The sequence below is a fragment of the Dipodomys merriami genome, unplaced genomic scaffold (assembly GCF_024711535.1).
Source record: "Dipodomys merriami isolate MVZ:Mamm:240054 unplaced genomic scaffold, mDipMer1.0.p SCAF_106, whole genome shotgun sequence".
In the NCBI taxonomy this organism is placed as follows: Eukaryota; Metazoa; Chordata; class Mammalia; order Rodentia; family Heteromyidae; genus Dipodomys; species Dipodomys merriami.
In genome coordinates, this window is record NW_027202338.1 from 3,756,507 (window position 1) to 3,777,809 (window position 21,303).

Genomic DNA, 21,303 nt, shown 5'->3' on the forward strand with positions numbered 1-21,303 from the left:
GGGCTTCATACATCTGCGCAAGCACTCTACCACTATGCCACATTCCCAGATCCTTATTTTATTTTACTTTGTGCCATTATTTGGGCTTAAACTTAGGGCCTGGATACTGTTCCTCAGCTTTTGTGTGTTCCAGGCTAGTGTTCTACCACTTGAGCCATAGCTCTACTTCTGGCTTTTGGGTGGTTAGCTGGAGCTAAGAGCCTCATAGAATTTCCAGCCTGGGCTGGCTTCGAACCTGGAACCTCAGACCTCAGCTGCCTCAGTATGGCTGACAGGCGAGCATGTGCATAGGGACTCTGGGCCCACGGCGGAGGGGTTTCCAGGGAAGACCTCGAGGACCAGGCAGGACCACAGGTTTATTGGGGTTCCACGCACACACGCACAGCATCACAGACAAGGAACAGCACTGCATGGTGACGGCCACTGGGAACACCAGGGCGGCCCGAGGCAGTGGGGGGGCGCGGTCTCCTGTCCCGCGGCCCGGACACCCCCGGTCCTTCCTGAGGTCCTTCCTGGGGCGGCTGAGGGGGGCAGGGGTGTGGGGTGCAGGGGCGGCGCCTCCCTCACTCCAGGGACTGCAGCATGAGCAGCTGCTTCAGCACCTTCGTCTGGCTCGTCTCCCGGATCTCCCCAGCCAGGAACATCTCATCCACCACCGTGTAAACCTGCGCCCAGGGAGGCCGGGAGGCCCATGTGAGGGAGTGGGGAAAGGGGGGAGGGCTCAGGCCTTCAGAGCCTGGAAATGGGACTCGTGGGGACCTCCACCCATCTCCTACCCCAGAGCCTACCTTGTAGAAGTTGAACACCAGGTCCAGCTCGCACACATTGTGGAAATACTCATTTAGGACCTGGGAAAGGGAGAGATGATAAGAGCTGGGCAGGGAGGGGGTCGCAGAGACACAGGGCAAGGTCATGAGCATGAGAAGGGAGGGTGACAGAGAAGGTGAGGACTGGAAGAGCCACGCAGAGGAGGAGGAGCAAAGATCATCCTAAAGAGATAGAACAGGGAAAGGTGTGGTGGGACATGCCTGTAATCGCAGCTACTGGGGAGGCTGAGATTGGAGGATCTTGTATTCAGGTCAGTCTGAGCTGCACAGTGAGACCCTATCTCAAAATGGCGAGGGGAAAAAAAAAAAAAGAACTGAAGAAGAGACAGCTAGGGCTGGGGCGTGGCTCAGAAGTAGGGTGCAGGGTTGGGAAGGTGGCTCAGTGGTAGAGTGCTTGCCTTGCATGCATGAGGCCCTGGGTTCGATTCCTCAGCACCACATAAGCAGAAAAAGCCAGAAGTGGCGCTGTGGCTCAAGTGGTAGAGCGCTAGCCTTGAGCTGAAGAGCTGAGGGACAGCGCCCAGGCCCAGAGTTCAGGACCCACGACCACCACCACCACCAACAACAACAAAAAAAGTAGACTGCTTTGGACCTTGAATTCAAAACTCAGTTCTACAAAAACAAAAAGGCAGACAAAGGCCTAAGGAGGAGACAAAAGAGGTAGAGACATATGGCCTGAAGACAGCCAATCAGGTTGGGAATGATAGCTCATGGGTGCAGCGGTACATGGCTGTCAGCTCAGATATTTGGGGAATATAAACAAGAAGGACATTGCAGGATCACTCTGGGTGTACACAAACACAAGGCTATTAGGCTATTAGCAAAAATGGCTGAGGGCGGGGAATAGCGAGGTGCCCCCACGCACACACCCACGCACCTCCACAAAGTTGTGGATGGCTTCCAGATAGGCGAGGTTGTTGTCGTTGACGTCCACGCAGATACAGAAGTAGAGACCGGCGTAGCGGCGGTAAATGATCTTGAAATTCCGGAACTGTGGGCAGAGGGGTCTTGAGTGAGGGCAGGCGTGGGGCACCCTGGGCTGGGTGGGTGGGCTAAGCTGGGCTGAGTGCCTAGCAAAGCCAGGCCCAACCCTGTCCTCCCACGATCGCTCATTCCAGGGGTGCAACAGGCAGCAAGGAGGGGGCAACCATGTTCCTTCCAAAGGTGGGAGCAGGGAGGACAGGCAGGAATGTTCCAGGAAGGGAGGAGCTTGCACAAAAGCCCAGAATGAGGGAAAGCCAGGCACATCCACCAGGCCCATACCTGGGCCTCTCCCTCTATGACCCCTGGGAGTCAAATTCCTTGCCCAATGGATGTGGAAGCAGTCGCCTGTGATCCCAGCACCCAGGAGGCTGAGGCAGGAGGATCAAGAGTTTGAGGCCAGCCTGGACTATGTTAAGACTTCAAAAAATAAAAATCCTGGGTAAATTCCTTTGGTAACTACACACATTCCGTGAGTAGCAGCTCTGTCCTGGGGGGGAAGGGGGGATCACCACTGTCACCAAGGCAACTCAGGCCTTGTAGCCCAGGCTGGCCTCAAATCTCCATCTTCTACCTCTGCCTCTGTGTGCTGGGATTACAGGCATATACTACCACACTGGATCAACATCTGAGACTTTCTGAGCTTCCTGTTACCACCCCATAAGGTTTAGATCTTGCTGGGGCGTGACTCAAATGGTACAGCACCTTCCGAATTAGCATGAGGCCCCGAGTTCAAACCTCAGTACTGCCAAACCACCATATACGTATGGACATGCATACTGGAGTGCAAAGAATTTGGCCAAAATCTGGAGGAAAAAAGTCTAGGCTGTCAGGGTGGTAGTGTGGAGCCACCTAGTGGCAGCTCTGGGTACCAACAACCAGTCCTGGTACTCGGAGCTCAGCTTCTGGTTAATTTCTGCAGGGGTACAGTGAGGCCCCCACACAGTCCCAGGACAAATGGCCCTCTGTTCCCAGCTGGCCCGGTCCTCCCCGGCCCTTTCCACCACACTACTGCCCCATCTCCACATACCCTCTTCCTCTTTTTTTTTTCCTTTTAGTTTGAGGTACTGGGAACTGAATTTGGGGCCTGTTGTTTTTTATTGTTTCTGAGATAGACTCTTTAAATTTTTTTTTTTTTTTGGTAGGTTGTGAGGCTTGAACTCAGGGCCTGGGCACTGTCCCTCAGCTCTTTAGCTCAAGGTAAGTGCTCTACCCCTTGAGCCACAGCACCACTTCTGTTTTTCTGGTGGTTCATTGGAGATAAGAGTCTCATGGACTTTCCTGCTGGGGCTGGCTTTGACGTGCAATCCTCAGATCTCAGCCTACTGAGTAGCTAGGATGTCAGGCATGAGCCACAGGTGAGCCTGGCTCTTTGAGACTCTTATCTCCAATTAACTTCCAGAAAACTGGAAATGGAGCTGTGGCTCACTAGCCTTGAGCACAAAGAGGCTCAGGGATAGCCCCCAAGCACTGAGTTCAAGCCCCACAACCAAAAATAAATAGCTGGGTGCTGATGGCTCATGTCTGTAATTCTAGCTACTCAAGAGACTGAGATCTGAGGATGGAGGTTCAAAGCCAGCTGGGGCAGGAAAGTCTGTGAGACTCTGATCTCCAATAAACCACTGGAAATAGTGGTGTGGCTCAGATGGCAGAGCACTGGCCTTGAGCTGAAGAGTTGAGGGACAGCACCCAGACCCAGAGTTCAAGCCCCACGACCACCACCACCAACAACAAAAAATAATAAAGTGAGAAGACGTGGGTGTGGGGGAGGTGCGGGAGGCAGGGAAGGAGCAGTCACCTCCACGAAGTTGGTGTGCTTGGCATCCCGGACCGTGACCACGGCATGGACTTCTTCGATCAGCTTTTGTTTCTCATCATCGTCGAACTGCATGTACCACTTGGCCAGCCGCGTCTTGCCCGCCCGGTTCTGGATGAGGATGAAGCGGATCTGGGGAGGCAGAGGAAGTAGAGTGAGAGGCAGGCAGGGTGGGAAGCCGGAGGTGGGCACTGCCCAAGAGCCCCACCCATCCTCACAGGGGAGATAGGGTGCAGCCCTCACACCCCCACCCCCACCCCTCTGGGCCCCTCCAGCCTCCCTTCTATCAATGGCTGATCAAGTCCCAGGTCCCATCACTGCCTTTTTTGGTTTAGTTTTCAAGATAGGGTCTCACTATGGAGTCCAGTTCCATGATCCTCCTGCCTCCATCTTCCAAATGTTGGGATTACAGAGGTGTACTCCCATGCCTGGCTCTAGCATTTATTTGCCTCTTGAAGCCTGTTTCCTCACTGGCCAAGCAAATTTCTCAAGATTTATTTTGCTAGGGTGTTTTCAAAATTAAGTTTATAAACTTTTTTTTTTCTGGTGGTCCTGGAGTTTGGTCTCAAGACCTTTTGCTTGCTAGCAAGTGAAAGCCATGCCCTTTGCCCTTTCTGCTTTTACTTACTTATTTATTTCTGTCATTTGTAGGGCTTGAATTCTGGGCCTGGGCACTGTCCAGCTCTTCAGCTCAAGGCTAGCGCCCTACCACTTGAGCCACAGCACCACTTCTGGCCTTTTCTGCTTATGTGGTGCTGAGGAATCGAACCCAGGACCCCATACATGCAAGGTTAGCTCTCTATCACTGAGCCACCTTCCTAGCCCCCTCTGCTTTATTTTGCTTGGCTGGCCTTGGACTGTGATCCTCCTTTTTCTGCCTCCTGCATAGCTGAGACATAAATGTCAAACACCATAATTGGCTTGTTTGTTGAAATGGGGGGGGGACAGTCTCTCTAACACTTTGCCCCCGCTAGCCTCAAACCATGTCTTCTTGATCTCTACCTCGCAAGCAGCTATAATTACAAGTGTGAATCATCTAGCTCTGTTCCTTTTTAATTTTTTTTTTCTTCTGTCGGTCATGGGGCTTGAACTCTGGGCCTGGGCACTGTCCCTCAGCTCTTCAGCTCAAGGTGAGCACTTTATTGGAGAGAGGAGTCTCAGGGTCTTTCCTGCCCAGGGTGGCTTTGAATCGTGATCCTCAGATCTCAGCCTGCTGAGTAGCTAGGATTACAGGCGTGAGCCACTGTCACCTGGCTTCAGTTCCTTTTTAGTACACAATTAAAAACCCTGAAATATAATTTACCTATCCCAAATTGCTTTTGTTTGTTCGTTTTTTTGCTAGTCCTGGGGCTTGAACTCAGGGCCTAGGCACTGTCCCTGAGCCTCTTTGTCCTCAAGACTAGCACTCTACCATTTGAGCCACAGTGCCACTTCCAGCCTTTTCTGAGAAGTTTATTAGAAATAAGAGTTTCATGGACTTTTCTGCCTGGGCTGGCCTCAAATGACAATCCTCAGATCGCAGCCCCCTGAGTAGCTAGGATTACAAATGTGAGCCACCAGCGCCCGGCACAAATTTATTTATTTATTTATTTTCCTTGTGTCTTGCAGTTACTTCCCACAGACATAGAGAATAGTCCTGTGAGTAAAGCACACCACATATTTATTCTGTGAGGCGTTTCCAACAATGTGTTGCCACAGATGCTCCATTGGGATAGACCTCACCTCAAATTTATTTCTTTAAGCCAATACTGGGGCTTGAACTCTGGGCCTACGCATTGTCCTCTTAGCTTTTTTTTTTTTTTTTTTCCTCAAGACTAGCACTCTACCACTTGAGTGGCAGCTCCACTGCCTTCTGGTTAACTGGAGATAAAGAGTCTCACAGACTTTGCTACCCACAATGGCTTTGAACTATCTTCCTCAGTTCTCAGGATGACAGGCGTGTGCCACCAGTGCCTGGCTTTGTTATATGACATTGAAGTGAGACAGCGCTGTCCAAGTCCCCTCTGTGAGGAAGCCTGGATTTGGGCCCCTGAGTCTGGCATGCTATTGCCCATTTTATTATGAGACAATTTATGGGTCAGGGAAAGGAGATCTCACAGCTAGACCCTCTAAGCCTCCAAACTCCTGACTTGTGTGAAGCCCTGACTCCTTAATGGGGGGAGGAAATGGGTCCTTCTTCTTACACTCAATCTGCACCCCTCTCCCCCAAGCTGGAAAGGAACAGGATATTATTACATTCTCCTTCTAAGAACTCCTCTGCGGAGGCAGCAAAACTCACTTCCTCACAGGACAGAGGACCAGGGCAGGACAGGAAGGGGCTGGGTGAGCACCCCAGAATTCAGAGACCTGAGAACACATGATTAGAGCAGCTAGAGGCAAGCCTGGGGGTGACAGCTCCCTCATTCTCAGATCCCCTCAACACCTCCTGAGGACCCTAGTGGGTCTGCCACTCCCTGGCTTGCTCCTTTAGTGGTTCATTTTAGACCTCCCCACCTCCAGCCTCAATGGGTTTTCTTTGGAGATACATAACCCATCTCCAGCTTCAAGGCCACATCCTTTGTTCCAAAGGTCACCACCTACCTCCAAGGACCTTGTTTCCTGGGGAGGCTCGTCCATGTTCTTATACCTTTCCTCCCACCCAAACAACCCTTCTTAGTTTCAAAGCCCCACGTTGGAGTGGGGGTGGGAGCAGGGTGGCCTCTAAATCCGAAATTCAGTTCTTGCCTCAAAAGTCCCCCTCAAATGTCACAATTTCAAGCCTATTCTGTACCCTGGCCCCAAGCCTCTCCTCCTGAAATCTGCTCCCTATTTGTTTCTAGGATGCACTCCCTAGCTCCAAGCCTTGGGGGTGCAGTTCACCTGCTCTGACTCCATCCACTGCTTCTGCAGTTCCAACCTCCAGCTTCCCAGTGTCCAGCCTCTTCCCGCCTCCCCACCCCCTCCCCGGGATTCTCACCTTCAGCCAAATCCTCTCCGGTCCTAACATCCCCTCTGCCCCTGCAGGGCCAGCTCCTGAACTTCGGGGACCCCCTCACCCCGGTTCTGCTCCAGCGCTTCCTCCCCACTACAATGCCTGCACCCACCCCCACCCCCGCCAAGATCGGACCTCACCAGCTGCGTCTCTAGTTTCCAAAGGCCCCTCCCAAACCTGCAGGATCGCCCACCCTTCTTCTCCAATGCCCCTTGAGCGGACACCCCAGAGCACCCCCGAGCGCAGAATCCAGACGCTGTTTCCCCTTCTGGATCTCCCCTCGGCCTCAATCCTCGCCGCCCGCGCCTGGCCGGGACCATCCACCACTGGGGGAGGGGACCGACGCCCGGCGCCGACCCAGGCCGGCACACTGCCCGCGCGCCGACCCTCCCTCGGCTCGTCCCCGGTGTGGCGCGCCCCCGTTACCATGACGACCCCCGTTCGGACCCCAGCGGCCCGGGTCCCCTCTGCTACTGGGCGGCTCTGGCTCCGGCTGCAGTTGTGGGGGCCCCCAAAGGCTGGCGCAGACTTCCGGCAGAAGGACCCGCCCGCCTTCACGCGCACAGCCTGTTGGGAGTTGTAGTTCCCCCCCACACACCAACAAGTCTACTCAAGGAAGAGTCGGGTCCGCCTCCCAACATGCTGCGCGACTGCCCTTTTCTACCAAATGATCCGAACAACAAACGCATGCTGGGAGTTGTGGAACTAGTTCTCTACGGAAGACTACAATCCCCACATGCTAGGCGGCACACACAAAGAGCGTTGCATTTTGGGAAATGTAGTTCGACTACACCCATCACCACCACCACCACCACCACCACCACCACCACCACGACCACCTGCCCCGCCAAAAAAAAAAAAAGAAAAAAAAGAGTGCTCGAAATAACCGTTTTAGGTAAGAAACTGCATTGGACTGAACGCCAGTGGCTCTAGCCTGGAGATGGGAGGACAAGAGTTCGAGGCCAGCCAAGGCAGGAAAGTCCTATACTCCATGTCTAATTAAGCAACAAAAAGGCAAACTAGCTGGGCACCGGTGGCTCATGCTTGTTATCCTAGCTACTCAGAAGGCTGAGATCTGAGGATCACGGTTCAAAACCAGCCTGGGTAGGAAAGTCCGTGACACTCATCTCCAATAAACCACCAGAAAACCGGAAGTGGCGCAATGGCTCTAGTGGTAGAGCGCGAGCTTTGAGCTGAAGAGCTGAGGGACAGCGTCTAGGCCAAGTTCAAGCCCCAGATTGAAGGCTTGGCTCAAGTAGTAACACACCAGGCTAGCCAGAAAGTTAACTATCTTTTTATGCTTATACATTGAGACCAAGGCAGTATCTTAACGACGTACCAAAACACAAAACCCAACCAAACCGGACGCTAATTTGCTATTTGACAGGTTCACACCTGTCATCCTAGCTACTCAAGAGGCTGAGAGCTGAGGATCATGGTTCAAAGCCAGCCCAGGCAGGAAAGTCTGCGAAACTCATCTCCCTCCAATGAACCCCCAGAAAACCAGAAATGGAGCTGTGGCTCAGAGAGGTAGAACAGTAGCGTTAGGGAGAAGAGCTTAGGGACAACACCCAGGCCTGGAGACAAAAATAAATAGATAGATAGATGGATAGATAGATAGATAGATAATATATTAGTTTTTTGTCAGTTATGGGGCTTGAACTCTGGGCTTGAGTGCTGTCCTGCGCTCTTCAGCTCAAGGCGAGCGCTCTACCACTTGAGCCACAGCACCACTTCCGGTTTTCTAGTGGTTTATTGGAGATAAGAGTCTCAAGGACTTTGCTGCCTGGGCTGGCTTTGAACCCTGATCCTCAGATCTCAGCCTCCTGAGAAGCTAGGAATACAGGTGTGAGAGCCACCGGCGCCCAACTAGATAATATATTAGTTATATCACTGTTTATGTTATATTATTGATTTTGTTTTGTTTTGTTTTTTGCTGGTTCTGGAGCTTGAATTCAGGGCCTGAGAGTTGTTTCTAAGTTGCTTTGTGCTCAAGGCTAGCAGTCTTCAACTTGAGCCAGAGTGCCACCTTCAGTACTTGATTGGAGATAAGAGCCTTACAGACTTTCCTGCTTGGGCTGGCTTTGAACCAGTATCCTCAGATGTCAGCCTCCTGAGTAGCTAGGATTACAGACAGGAGCCACAGGTGCCCAGCATGAACCATAATTCTTCTACTTGTGTTTTTCCAGTACCAGGGATCACAGGTATGTGCCACCATGCCTTATACTTACACTGAGATGGGGGTCTCATGAACATGTCTTGACTGGCCTTGAATTGCCACTCCTTGTCTCCCCATACCAAGTTAGCTGGGGATATAGGCATGATCCACCCTGCCTGTTCTGCTCTGTGACTTTTGGGTTATACAGTCTGGGGCTGAGGATAAGGATCAGTGATAGAGCATTTGTCAAACATATGAAAGTCCTTGAATTCAATCCCCAGGACTACCAAAAAAAAAAAAAAAGCTTCTACTCACAGACTTTGCTGCCCAGGCTGGCTTTGAACCCAGATCCTCAGATCTCAGCCTCCTGAGTAGCTAGGATTACAGGCGTGAGCTACCCGTGCCCGGCTCCCCCGCCCCCCTTTTTTTGTCAGTCATGGGGCTTGAACTCTGGGCTTCGGCTGTCCCTGAGATCTTCAGCTCTACCACTTGAGCCACAGTGCCACTTCCAGTTTTCTAGTTTTACTGGAGATAAGAGTCTCATAGACTTTCCTGCCCAGGCTGGCTTTGAACCATGATCCTCAGATTTCAGCCTCCTGAGCAGCTAGGATTACAGGCCTGGTGCCCAGCCCAATTGCATTCCTCAACCTACTAACTAACCTCTCAGTTGGTCCAAAAACCACTTGTTTTTTCCACTCCAGTGTCTCAGGCTATAGAACACATTAAATTTCTTCTGAAAGGTTAAAAAAAAAAGCTTCTAAAAATTAAAAATACATACATAGGGCTGGGAATGTGGCTTTGTGGTAGAGTGCTTGCTTAGCATGCATGAAGCCCTGGATTTCATTCCTCAGGATCACATAAACAGAAAAGGCTGGAAGTGGCGCTGTGGCTCAAGTGGTATGGTGTTAGCCTTGAGCAAAACTCAGTGTCCAAACCCTGAGTTCAAGCCCCAGGACTGGCATAAATAAATAAATAAATAAATAAATAAATAAATAAATAAATAAATAAATAAATAAATATACATATATGCAGTCCAGTCCAGAGCATTCTCTAAATTGCAATCCTCCTGTTATTAAAGTTTAGGGCAAAGCTCCTTACTTGGAGAGTCTCAAACTGGGCTCAGCCCCCTGGGTAACAAATGCCAATTGAAGAGACAAGTGGTGACAAAGGGTGGAGAAAGAAGATGTATTTAAAGCAGCTAATATGGGAAAGAATAAAGAGTTTCAGTGACCCCCCCCCCCCAACACTGTCTTTAAGGTACTGACATGAGCTACCAGTTTATATGTATTTAAAAAAAAAAACAAGCAAGAAGCACAGTTAATGAGTCTTGGTCCTAGTGTGGCCTGGTTGATCTTTATCACTGGCTACTGCTTGTTCTGATAAGAAAAGCATTGCTGCCTTGGGGTAGATGTTTATCAATTAGGCAGGCCTTCCCAAAATGACTACTGGGGAGAGAGAGAGAGAGAGAGAGAGAGACAGAGAGAGAGACAGAGACAGAGACAGAGACAGAGACAGAGACAGAGACAGAGACAGAGACAGAGACAGAGAGACAGAGAGACAGAGAGACAGAGAGAATCAGGAGGAAAAGGTTAAAGGTTAACAGAGCAAAAATAGAGCCAGAGGGGCCAAAACTTAGTTTAAAGGTCAGTAGTCCAGGCTTTCTTCACATCTGTAATGCCACAATGTAAGAGGATTAAAGGGTAAAGTGTAAGAGATCAGTTTTTTTCTGTAACTACTGCCTGCTGGTAGGGGGCGCTGCAGGACTCTTGGGATGGAGAATCACAAGGTCAGAAAATTGTTTCCTGTGGCTTTTGGAGGGGATGATTAAGATTTAAGTCCTTTAGTGATTAACATGCAGTTATGCAGAAGTCTGGTTCCCAGTTTTAAGACAAAAGAGACAGATGATTCAAAATGAGGTTGGAGACACCAGGCTTTTCCCCTGTTTTGGGGTAACCTTTGGGCCAAAGTGTTATTTAGCAAAAGTAGTTTCTAAAAAGCCATTGTAGTGCTGTCCCAGAGTCCAGAGAACTGGAATCACAGTTATGAACTACCATACTTGCCTATGCTAGCCTCAAACTCTTGGTCCTTCTGCCTCAGCCTCCCAAGTAACTGAGATTCTCATAAGAGATTCATATCCAGAATACAGAAAACTCCTACAGTTCAACAGCAACAACCACAACCAACTCCACAGAACTTAACCCCAACATAGACAGAGAACTTGAATAGATAGTTCCTTAAAATGATCTACAAATGACCAATGAATCACATGAAAAAATATTTAACATCAGTAGGCATTAGGGAAATTGCAAAGCAAAAGCTTAATCACTTTCCACCCATCAGTAGGATGTATACTATAAAAACAAAACAAAAATAAACGAAATCTGGAACCAAGCTAAGTTCTAGTGACTCAAACCAGTAATCCTACATACTTAGGAGAATGGGATCTAAAGTATAGTGTCTTGAAGTCAGCTAAGACATAAAAGCCTAATAGACTCCACCTCCAATTAAGTAGAAAAACACAGGGGTGAAGGTATGGTTCAAACTGCAGTGTACCAGCTATACATCAAACACACAGAGAAAGTAAAAGATCCTGAGTTCAAACTTTGGTACCTCTACAAAAAAAAAAAAAAAGTAAGTTGGGTGGGGTGCTAGTGATTCACACCTGTAATCCTAGCTACTCAGAAGGCTGAGATCTGAGGATCGAGCTTCATAGCCAGCCTGAGCACGAATGTCCATGAGATTGATATCTCCAATTAACCACCAGAAAACTGGAAGTGGTGCTGTGGCTCAAGTTGTATAACACTGGTCTTGAGCTGAAGAGCTCAGGGACAGTGCCCAGGCCCAGAGTTCAAGCAATACAACTGACAAAAAAAAAAAAGGCTGGACATTGGTGGCTCACACCTGTTATCCTAGCTGCTTGGGATATTGAGCAAGGATCTTGGTTCAAGGTCTGACTGAGCAGAAAAAGTTGTCAAGGCCTTTTTTGGACAGTAGGTGGCTGTGGTGGTACATGTCTGTCATTCTAGTGCCATGGGAAGGGTAAACAGGTGGATCAAAGTCCAGACAGGCATGCTGGCAAGAACTGAGACCCTGTGTGAAGAATATCCATTGCTGCTGGGTGCAGTGGATCACCAACTAGCTACTGAAGCCTAGCTACTCAAGAGATTGAGCTCTGAGGATCAAGGTTCAAGCCCAGCCAAGGCAGACAAATCTGAGAGGCACTTCTTTCTGATTAACAAAATTCAGGAGGTGGAAGTGTGGGTCAAGTGGCAGAACTCCAGCCTTGAGTGAAAAAACTAAGCAAGAGCTAAGGACATGAGTTCAAGTTCCAGTACAAACGAAAAGGAATAGTATACAAAAGGGTTGGAGTTGTGACTCAGTGGCACAGCACCCGCCTAGCAAATATAAGGCCATAACTTAATCCCTTGTCAAAAAATAAAATAAAAAAATAGAATTTGGAGGTAAAAATCTTACCTACGTTCTCTAGCACTGTAAAATAACTAATCCAGGTGCCAGTGGCTCTCACCTGTAATCATAGCTACTAGGAAGCTGAGATCTGAGGATTGAGGTTCAAAGCCAACTCAGGCAGTAAAGTCTGGGAGACTCTTCCCTCCAATTAACCATAACCACCAGAAAACTGGAATTGGTGTTGTGGCTTAGGGGTGTAGAGCACTATACTTGAGTAAAAAATGCCCAGGCCCTGAAACTGACAATAAACAAACAAACAAATATTACATAGTAGGAAATAAGGCATGAAGATTTGTGCATTCTATTCCCTAAAGATGCTCTTCACATAGAAACACATCAAGGCTGTTGTGGTTCTAGCTGGTCATCCAGCACACCGGAGGCTGAGGCAGGAGAATTGCCAGCCTGGGCAAATTGTCAAGGCCTGTAAAAAAAAGAAAACACAGGGTTGGGAAGGTGGCTCAGTGGTAGAGTGCTTGCCTTGCATGCATGAGGCCCTGGGTTCAATTCCTCAGCACTACATAAGCAGAAAAAGCCAGAAGTGATGCTGTGGCTCAAGCGGTAAGGTGCTAGCCTTGAGCTGAAGAGCTGAGGGACAGCGTCCAGGCCCAGAGTTCAGGCCTCACGACTGGCAAAAAACAAAACAAAACAAAAACAAACACAACCAAATTCATGGTAATAGAAGTGTAGAGAAAAGTTCCCTTTGTCAGTAGGAGAGAACCTGAAAGTATGGGGGTGTGGGATTCTGAGAGCAAGGTCTCCTTTGTGGGGGCGTTACAGGTGTGTTCTCTTGGTGAATATTCATTGAGATGCTTCCTTGCAATTGATGTGCACTTCATACTTCAATTTGTAAAGTTTGTGAAGATAGGTGGTTCGAGCCTCCTCCCCTTCAAATATTTAGCACCTGCCAGGCTATGTTTCAAGGCTGAGCCAGGTGCGCTGGGATTGAGCGGCAAATCGAAGCATCCCAGGCTCTCGTTCCTGCCTCTTGATTGGCTGCCCTGCTGGCCAATGACAGGCGAGCTGACAGCATCCTCGAACATCTATCTCCAAGTCCTAGCAACTGATTCCTGAGAATGGACACAGAACATTTCCCACCACACACACACCTACACAGAATTCTTTGGTGGACTTTTTTTTTTCTTCTTTTCTGTCCGTGCATCTCTGTAATGGGGATCCAGACTCTCACTCCTGCATAGTTCAGCCTCTGGCCTCTTTTTGGTGGCTGTAGCCTCCACCCATTCCAGCCTCTAGGGAAATGCTTGGGAACTCTTGATAACTGCCTAAAGCAGCAGCCAGGACTTTTCTCTGTCGGCTAATTGTTTATTAGCTTGTTTATTTATTCTGGATGGGAGGGTAGCTGGACCAGGGGGAGGGGCTGCCCCCAGGGAAGCCTGCTTCCGGTAGTTCAGGCTTGCTCAGCTGCAAGAATTGCTGAGCTAGAAAGGCCCTCTTTCCGGAGCCCCGGCTCCCTGTCTAGCCAGGGGATCTCAGGATGCCCGAGTTAGAGAGCTCCAGCCCTGCCTTTCCACCAGGAGACACAAAGACCTACTACCAGACAGCAATGACCCAGGGAGTTCAAGGGCTGGGTTAGGGACCTAGATGTGGCTGTAGGAACCTAGATGGGCCACCTAACCCAAGCAGGACATATGAACTAGTACTGAAATAAGGGTAGGATTTAGTAAACAAGGACCTTGTCTTTTTGGCTATGTTTCCAGGGTCTTCCACCCCTTTTATTATTGAACTGATTACTTATTTACTAATAAATACTCTGTGTGTGTGTGTGTGTGTGTGTGTGTGCGCGCGCGCGCGCGCGTGCTTGCGTGCGTGCGCGTGCCAGACTAAGGCTTTAACTTAGAGACTGGATGCTGTTCCTTAGCTTTTTCACTCACTGCTGGCACTCTACAGCTTGAACTACAGTTCTACTTCTGGCTTTTTGGAGATTAATTGGAGATAAGAATTTGAAGGGTTTTCCTATCCGGGCTAGCTTTGAACTGTGATCTTCAGATCTCAGCCTCCTCTATACTTAGGATTATAGAGATGAACCTTACTTTTAAGGTATTGCTCTATGTAATGAGGCTAAAGTCAAACTTGAGAGCCTGCTGCCTCAGCTCCTGAGTGCCAGGATTACAAGCATGTACCACCAAGCTCCCCAGTAAACAAGTATTGTGCACTATTTGCTATGCTTTGGAAATGAGCTTTCCAAGGACACCTCACCACTACAGGCCCTCAAATCATAGTGGAGTACTATGAAGAAGTAACTTGTATGTAGTCACTTGACCCTTAGTTTGAGTATCCAATATATCACTTACAGTATGTGCTACTTCTGTGCACTATAATTTTTTCAATAGTGTGCAAATTGATGTACTCTGTCTAAAATGTGTTAGGATATTCCTTAACACAGAATATTCCTTTTAATTAAAAGTGCAGAAGTTAGTCAATCAGGCCTCATCTGGGAGTCCACCCTGAGGAAGTGATTTCCCTTTGAAACAATGCATCAGATGAGGTTGACAGGATCCAAAAGGGGAAGGGAGAATCTGGGTGGAGTTAGGTACTGCCTGTTGGCCAATTTCCCAAGATTGCAAGGCCTAGTGTAGGTGTTTCAAAAAGATTAATTTGAGGTAAGGATATCACTCCCCACTCTTGCCTTTCCAGTATTACCTCCAAAAGCTTAAAACCAAAATTAAAAAGGAGAAGCAGACATTCTAAAAATCTGACTTGGCAGCCTATGTGAGTAAAAAAAGATTTAAAAGTTGCCACTAATCTAAACGTTAGATTTTATACATAAAAAAGCACTAAATTAGCTGGGCATGGTAGTGCATTCCTTTAATTCCAACTCTCAGAAGGCTGAGGAAGGACGATTGATATTACCATTCCCTATCTCTAACAAAACAGAACAAAATGTCATGGAAATGGTCATTAATCAAAAATGCTTTACTAAATGGCACATGTTTTTACAGCTTATGTCTTTTATTTACTAATGCTTGTAAAAGTTCTATGTGAAAACCATAATTTTTAGCACTTTGCAGATTGCATTAGTTCTCCCTTAAGGCTACTTTTGCTGTCCAAAGTTTCAGTTACTTATCTTGTCTTTTTCAAGCAAAATACCATATTCACATTAACCTCAGCAGAGTATTGTGGTGGTGTTGTTTTGCCAGTCCTGAGGCTTGAACTCAGGGCCTGGACACTTCTCTGAGCTTTCTTCCTCAAGGCTAGCAGTCTACCACTTGAGCCACAGCTCCACTTCTGGCTTTTTCTGTTTTTTTTTTTTTTTTTTTGGGTCCGGTCGTGGGGCCTGAACTCTGGGCCTGGGCGCTGTCCCTCAGCTCTTCAGCTCAAGGCTAGCGCTCTACCACTTGAGCCACAGTGCCACTTCCGGCTTTTTTCTTTTTGCTTATGTGGTGCTGAGGAATCGAACCCAGGGCCTCGAGCATGCAAGGCAAGCGCTCTACCACTGAGCCACCTTCCCAGCCCTGGCTTTTTCTGTTTATGTGGTCCTGAGGAATTGAACCCAGGGCTTCACGCATGCTAGGCAAGCACTCCATCACTAAGCCACACTCCCAGCCTATAATTATTCTTTATTTATGTTGTTAATCCCTTTATCTGTTGAACTAGTAAATTAAACCTTATTATAGCTACATAAGTAGAAGGGCAAAAAAAAAAAAATCATATATCCAGGTTTCAGGTGGTTTGGAGTATACAGTTGAGGACTATTTGAACTTTTTCTTTGCCAGTTGTGGGGCTTGAATTCAGGGCCTGAGTGTTGTCCCTGAGCTTCTTTGTGCTCAAAGCTAGCTCTCTACCACTTGAGCCACAGCACTATTTTCAGTTTTTGAGTGGCTAATTGGACATAAGAGTCTCAAGGGGACTTTTCTGGCTGGGCTGGCTTTGAACCATGATCCTCAGTTCTCAGCCTCCTGAGTAGCTAGGATTGCAGGTGTGAGCCATCAGCGACAGGATTATTTGAACTTTAATTCTCTAATCAATGCTTTGAGAAAGGGAAAATCACCACCCCATTTTGTAGAGGTAAATACCAAGGAGGAAAGAAATACAAAACAGGAATAGGAAACAGGCTTTTTACATGCATTCCACAAATTTTAGTGTTGGCGCCTGGAAAGCTCATCTTCCATAATCCATACTTCCGCGGGAATCTCAGGGGTGTCGAGGGTTACAGCGGTGCCCTACCATCCCCTCAAATGACATTTTGCCCCAGAGCTGGGGCTTGAATTCAGGGCCTGAGCACTGTTCCTGAGCTTCTTTTTGTTTCTTTTTGCTTCTACCACCTGAGTCACAGCGCCACTTCTGGCTTTTTCTGTTTATGTGGTCCTGAGGAATCGAACCCAGGACTTCATGCACGCTAGGGAAGCCCTCAACCACTAAGCCACCCTCCCAGCCCCTCAAATGACATTTGATTTGCATTAGTTTGCACAAGGCTGATTTTGTGGTCAAGGCTGAGCGCAGAATTGGACCAGTCTTTCTTCTGCCTAGGATCAAACGATCATGGAACCAGGAGCAACTTGTAACCAACGCACGTTGCCTACAGATTTTCTTCGCTGCCCAGCGAAGGAGCACGCGCTCTCTAGCCCCGCCCCTTCTTCCGGGACCATAGATGGCACGCCTTGGATTGGTCTAAAGCGGACCATGCCTCCTCTCGCTAACCAATCAACGCCTCCGCTGGTGCGCTCCCTCCTTCCCAGCCCCGCCTCACTGCCCCACGCTACGTCGCCCCTTCTGTGTCCTACTCCGTTATCCCGGGGGCTGCGGCTGAAGCTGCAAGCCCACCCCCCTCTTGCCTCTCATTGGCTGGCTAGGTCCCGCGCGAGCGGGATCGCGCCCTTCGCTTCCCCCTCGAGAGCTGGGCCAAGCCTCTGCTCTGGCTTTCTCTGGAGGCAGCTCGAGGCCGGGGCTCGGTGGCTTCGGGCGCGCTCCCGCGGGCCACTCCCTCTGTTTTGCGCCTGCCAGCCGCGCCGGCTGGCATTCTCTACAGCGCATGCGCACGTACCGACTCTCTCTCCTCCCCCCCCCCCGCGGCTTATTCGTGGGTGTCTCCTCGCGCTGTGTCTCGCGCGCCACGACCGCCGCAGTAGCGGCATTTTCTTGGAGGGGGGGCGCGCACGCGCACTTCACCCTCCGCGCCCGTTCTTGCAGCGTGCACTCCCCCCCCCTCCCTCGCGACTTGGTCTTCACGCGTTGGGTCATCCTTACTGCGGCGCGCGCCCGGGGGGCCGTTATCCACACACAGCTCCCCCCCGTCCGCGCGCTCCCCCTGCAACGGTCCTCGCGCCGCGCACGCGCAGTAGCGCGGGGGTCGCGCGCGCGGGAGCGGCGGCCGAAGGAAGGAGGTGCCCGTCGCCATTGCGCGGGAGGGAGTGAAGGAGGGAGGGAGCGAGCGAGAGAGCGAGGCTGGTCCGCCCTCCCCCTGGTTCCCGCCCCTCCCCCCTTCCCCTCCCCGCCCCCCGCCCCGAGGGAGAGCCGCGGCGCGGCGGGAGGAGGAGGTGGAGGAGGCGGAGGAGGAGGGAGCCCGCGAGGGAGGGTCCGCCCGGCCCCCCGCCGCCGCCGCCGCCGCCGCCGCCGCCGCCGCCGCCTCAGCCGCCGCTGGACGAGGAGCAGGGGAACATGGCGCCGGGGCCGCCGTCGCCAAGGCCGGGATCTTGGAAGCCCGGGCCACGCTGAGGGCGCGCAGCTGGTGAGTGCGCGAGCTCGCGGGACCCAGGCGGCGAGGCCGGGCGCCGCCCCAATGCGGGGTCCAAGGAGGGAGGGGGAGGCGGGGACGACGGGGCCCCGAGCCCGCGAACAATGGAGGAGCCGGAGGGGGAGGGGAGGGAGCGCCCCCACCCCCCCGGCGCCCCGGGCCCGGCCGTCCCCTCCGATCGGCGCCGGGGCTCCCGGCCTGCGTGGCCCGCCTGCCGCGCGGACCGGCCCCTGACCACCGCAGCCCGGCCGTCCCCACGCCTGTCCCCAACCCCCGACGCCTTGGGATCTCGGTGTCCGTCTCAGGGCCTCCCCGAATTCAGCTACCCCGATTCCAATTCTATTCCCCCCGCTTGCCCCCCCTACTCCCCGCTCCGTGTCCCTCTTCCCCGCGTAATACGCTTCGTCCCTCCGGGGCCCCCGCAGTACTCCTCGGACCCACCTCCTCTTTCTCCTCCTCCTCCTCCTCCTCCGCGGTCACCCCTCCGGCTGCACCCCCTTAATTCTGGCGCCCACTCTGGAGATGACCCTGCTCTCCCTCTTTCATGAGGCTCGGTCGCAGCCCCCTTCTTTGATCTGTCTGCTATTATTCCTGTTCCCTGAGCCTGTTGCACCCCCCCCCCCCCCAGGAGCTGTCCCTTTAGGACCTGCGTTCTACCTCCTTGGAGATCCATTCAGACCTGGGTTGAGTGCCAGTCTCTTGTTCCTGGGAATTTCCCTTAGACTTAATTCCGTCTCCCTCTTGGGCCCAGTTGCCCTGTGTGTTTCTGATCCCGGCCTATTGGCAGAACCCGCTGCACCCCCGGGGTGCTCCTCTGCTGCTTTCCCACCCTGGTCGGACTTGGATGCACCGTGGTCGGCTTCCTCCCTTCCCAGCTCTGGCTCCCGTTTTGCCAGTCGGGCCCTTTCCACGTTTCCAGACCTTTCTGCCTTTCAGTTCTGCTACCCCTTCCTTGCTGGATCTCACATCTGCTGTACGATGCCTCCGGGGCCTGCTGGCTTTCAGCCTCTGCCTACCGGGGTAGCACTCCCTCCCCCTGCTCCGACCCTGTAAGCGCTGACCTTTCTGCCATCGCTTACCTGACCTCTCTCCCCACTGTCTCCCTTAGCCTAGCTCTGCCCGGTATCCTCTGAGCCGTCCTCTCCTCTGCACTTTCATTTTGGCCCTCCTCTGCGCGGCTCCATTCATTTACCTCCTTTCTGTCTAGAACCTGCTGCTGCCCCCTTTTTGCTTCAATCCTCTCCCCCTCTGGTAGCCCTTCTCAGACTTGCCCCTAAACTCACCCTGTACCTGCTGTAAACTGCACCCCAGCCCACCCCCTTCTCCTTCTGCCTCTGGTAGGTCTGCTCCTGGATAGGGCTCACACACCTGCCCTTCTCTCTGGTTAGTTCTGCTCAGCCCCCTCCTGTTCATTTAGTGTTCCCTCACTACCTCCTCTCCCCAGCTGTCCACTTGCCTGCCTATGTTTTGACCCATTTTTAACTTTACTATTGCTGCACCTCTTGAAGTGATCCTCTGTAGCACTGGTCTTAGAACCGTGTTCTACCTCTGCCCCTCTCCGTTCTAAGTTCACCATCTGACTTTGTCCCTCCCATTTCCATTCAGTTCTGCCCTCCACTTTTTTTTATTTGTGCTCCTCTATTGCTGTCTTTTGCCCCTCTTTTGAGTCCTCTTCCCCCTAGTTCTGCCATGAACCTCCTCATTACCCCTCTCCTTCTTGGCACTGCCTCAGTTCTCTGATGGATGCCCATTGCTTTCCATTCCTCCCCGGCATGTTTCCTTCCTCACCTTGTCTTCCTTCCCCCTCCATGTCCTGTCAGGTTCCTCTCCCATCAGACTTGCCTCCCTGTGCTCTCCTCTGGTGGCCCGCCCATTCCCATTGAGGGCTTCCCGGGTTCAGGCATGTCTGTCTCCGCTCCTGCTTCTCAGCCCTCAGCCCCAGCTCTGGAAGAAAGGGGCTAGCCTGGGTTCTCTAGGCGCCGATCCAGGCTGCAGATTCTCTCCGGATTTTGTCCCCAGGGGATCTGTGAGATCTGGTAAATAGATGGGGATTGGTTACTGCTCTCACTTGTACTAAGGTTGGTGGAGGGTGGAGGGTTGAGCTGGTTCAGGTGTCCCTTTTTCCCTGTGCTGTATTTGCTCCCCCTTCAGGTCTCTGGGCCTTGCAGCTTTGTGTCCTTTGGAAAGGGGGTTGCAGCTGCCCACAGCTCTTTATCCTCATTCTCACCTCCCTCCCTTCTCTGAGCGTTGCAGAGAGACAGTTGTGTCCTCTCTCCTCTTCCTCTTCCAGCCTGGCCCCCCTCCTCTTGGGAGGACTTAGGAGTGGGCTTTTTGTTTTTTCTCCAGCTGACAAGTCATGTTCTTGTTTTACCTCTGGCGAGGGAAATGCCAGTTCTCAAGTTCTCCTGCTCCCACGGGGTTATGGCCATGCTTGCTGTTTACTGCTTGGCCCTACAAAAGCAGTAGTCTTGCCTCCCCTAATGGCCTTTGGTTTGCACTGTGACCTCGGGGGAGGGGCTGGGCAGGATGGGTTTATTTCTTTTTTCACCTCTGCCCCCTGTGCTCCAGCTTCCCCGTCTTCCAAACGGTCAGGGCTTGGGTTTAGAAAGCAATTTTAAGTTGTTTGTGGAGAGAGAGTGCCAAGTATCAGTCAGATTCCTGCCCTCTGGTATTGCAGGCATTCATAGTCACCGGAGCCCCATGTCTGTGGGAAGACTCCCTCTGGGTTCTCCTGCTTATTGATGTCCAAAGCGGGTGTGGGTGGGCCCTGACATTCCCCAGACATTTTGAGACACAAGTTGGGGTGCTCTGGGGTGCCAGAATGGACTGATGTGTAGTGAGTTTGGTCATGTCTGTGCACTGTGCCTTTACCACCTTTCCTGGGCTGTTCTCATCAATGGTCTTGGGATAGAGTGTGGGGTTTAGAAAATTCATTCAGAGGTAGAGATGGTTTGTGCAGAAAAGCAAACCAACCAGCTTCCTTCCTTCACTTATGAAGGGATCTTTAGCATGTTCTAGATTTATTTATTTATTTTATTAAGTAAATCAATAGCTTGATTTTTTTTCCCCCCTGTGGCCTAGGGCAATTGGATATTAAAGCAGCTATCCAGCTGTGAAGGAACATTTACTGGAAAGTCTTTCTTAAGGGAGCAATGATCAAATTGTTTATTTCAGCACTTATTTAGAAATAGTTCTGTGTGAATATATTTGGAATAAAAAACATTGACTGTCATCTACAGAATTGGACTATTGACTCATCAGATGTTAGGGCATTGTATATGAGACAGTGAAGGGTACTGGGTAGAAGATCTGTATGACTGTTCTCACTCCCCCACCTTTTTTTTGTGCCAGTATTAGGGCTTGAACTCAGGACTCAGGGCCTAGAAGCAGTCC

General features: G+C 50.9%; 2 protein-coding genes and 1 non-coding gene across 3 annotated transcripts in view; 1 reads left to right on the top strand and 2 right to left on the bottom strand.

Moving 5' to 3' along the window:
• Nucleotides 1-338: 338 nt before the first annotated feature.
• LOC138814236 (AP-2 complex subunit sigma) lies at nt 339-7,175 on the bottom strand. Its single transcript, XM_070003251.1, has 5 exons — nt 7,022-7,175; nt 3,607-3,756; nt 1,705-1,818; nt 789-848; nt 339-665 (listed from the first exon to the last, which is right to left on the bottom strand). Exons 1-5 carry the CDS (start codon nt 7,022-7,024, stop codon nt 564-566), a joined length of 429 nt encoding a protein of 142 aa, XP_069859352.1. The 5' UTR covers nt 7,025-7,175; the 3' UTR covers nt 339-563.
• Nucleotides 5,220-5,347, bottom strand: LOC138814671 (small nucleolar RNA SNORA18). The gene has a single exon (XR_011368048.1). It is a non-coding gene; the product is annotated as a small nucleolar RNA SNORA18 (small nucleolar RNA).
• A 10,389-nt stretch (nt 7,176-17,564) lies between the features above and the next one.
• The window catches only part of LOC138814247 (rho GTPase-activating protein 35), an 81,605-nt gene continuing 77,866 nt past the window's right edge, over nt 17,565-21,303 (top strand). The window contains exon 1 of the mRNA XM_070003260.1: nt 17,565-17,904. The gene's annotated coding sequence lies outside the window, so the exon portion shown is untranslated. The remainder of the gene's footprint in view (nt 17,905-21,303) is intronic.

Coding starts and splice junctions, on each gene's coding strand:
- LOC138814236 (XM_070003251.1), bottom strand. Junction 1,819..3,606: donor AGCACACCAACTTCGTGGAG/GTGACTGCTCCT, acceptor CTCTGCCCACAG/TTCCGGAATTTCAAGATCAT. Junction 849..1,704: donor CCATCCACAACTTTGTGGAG/GTGCGTGGGTGT, acceptor TCCCTTTCCCAG/GTCCTAAATGAGTATTTCCA.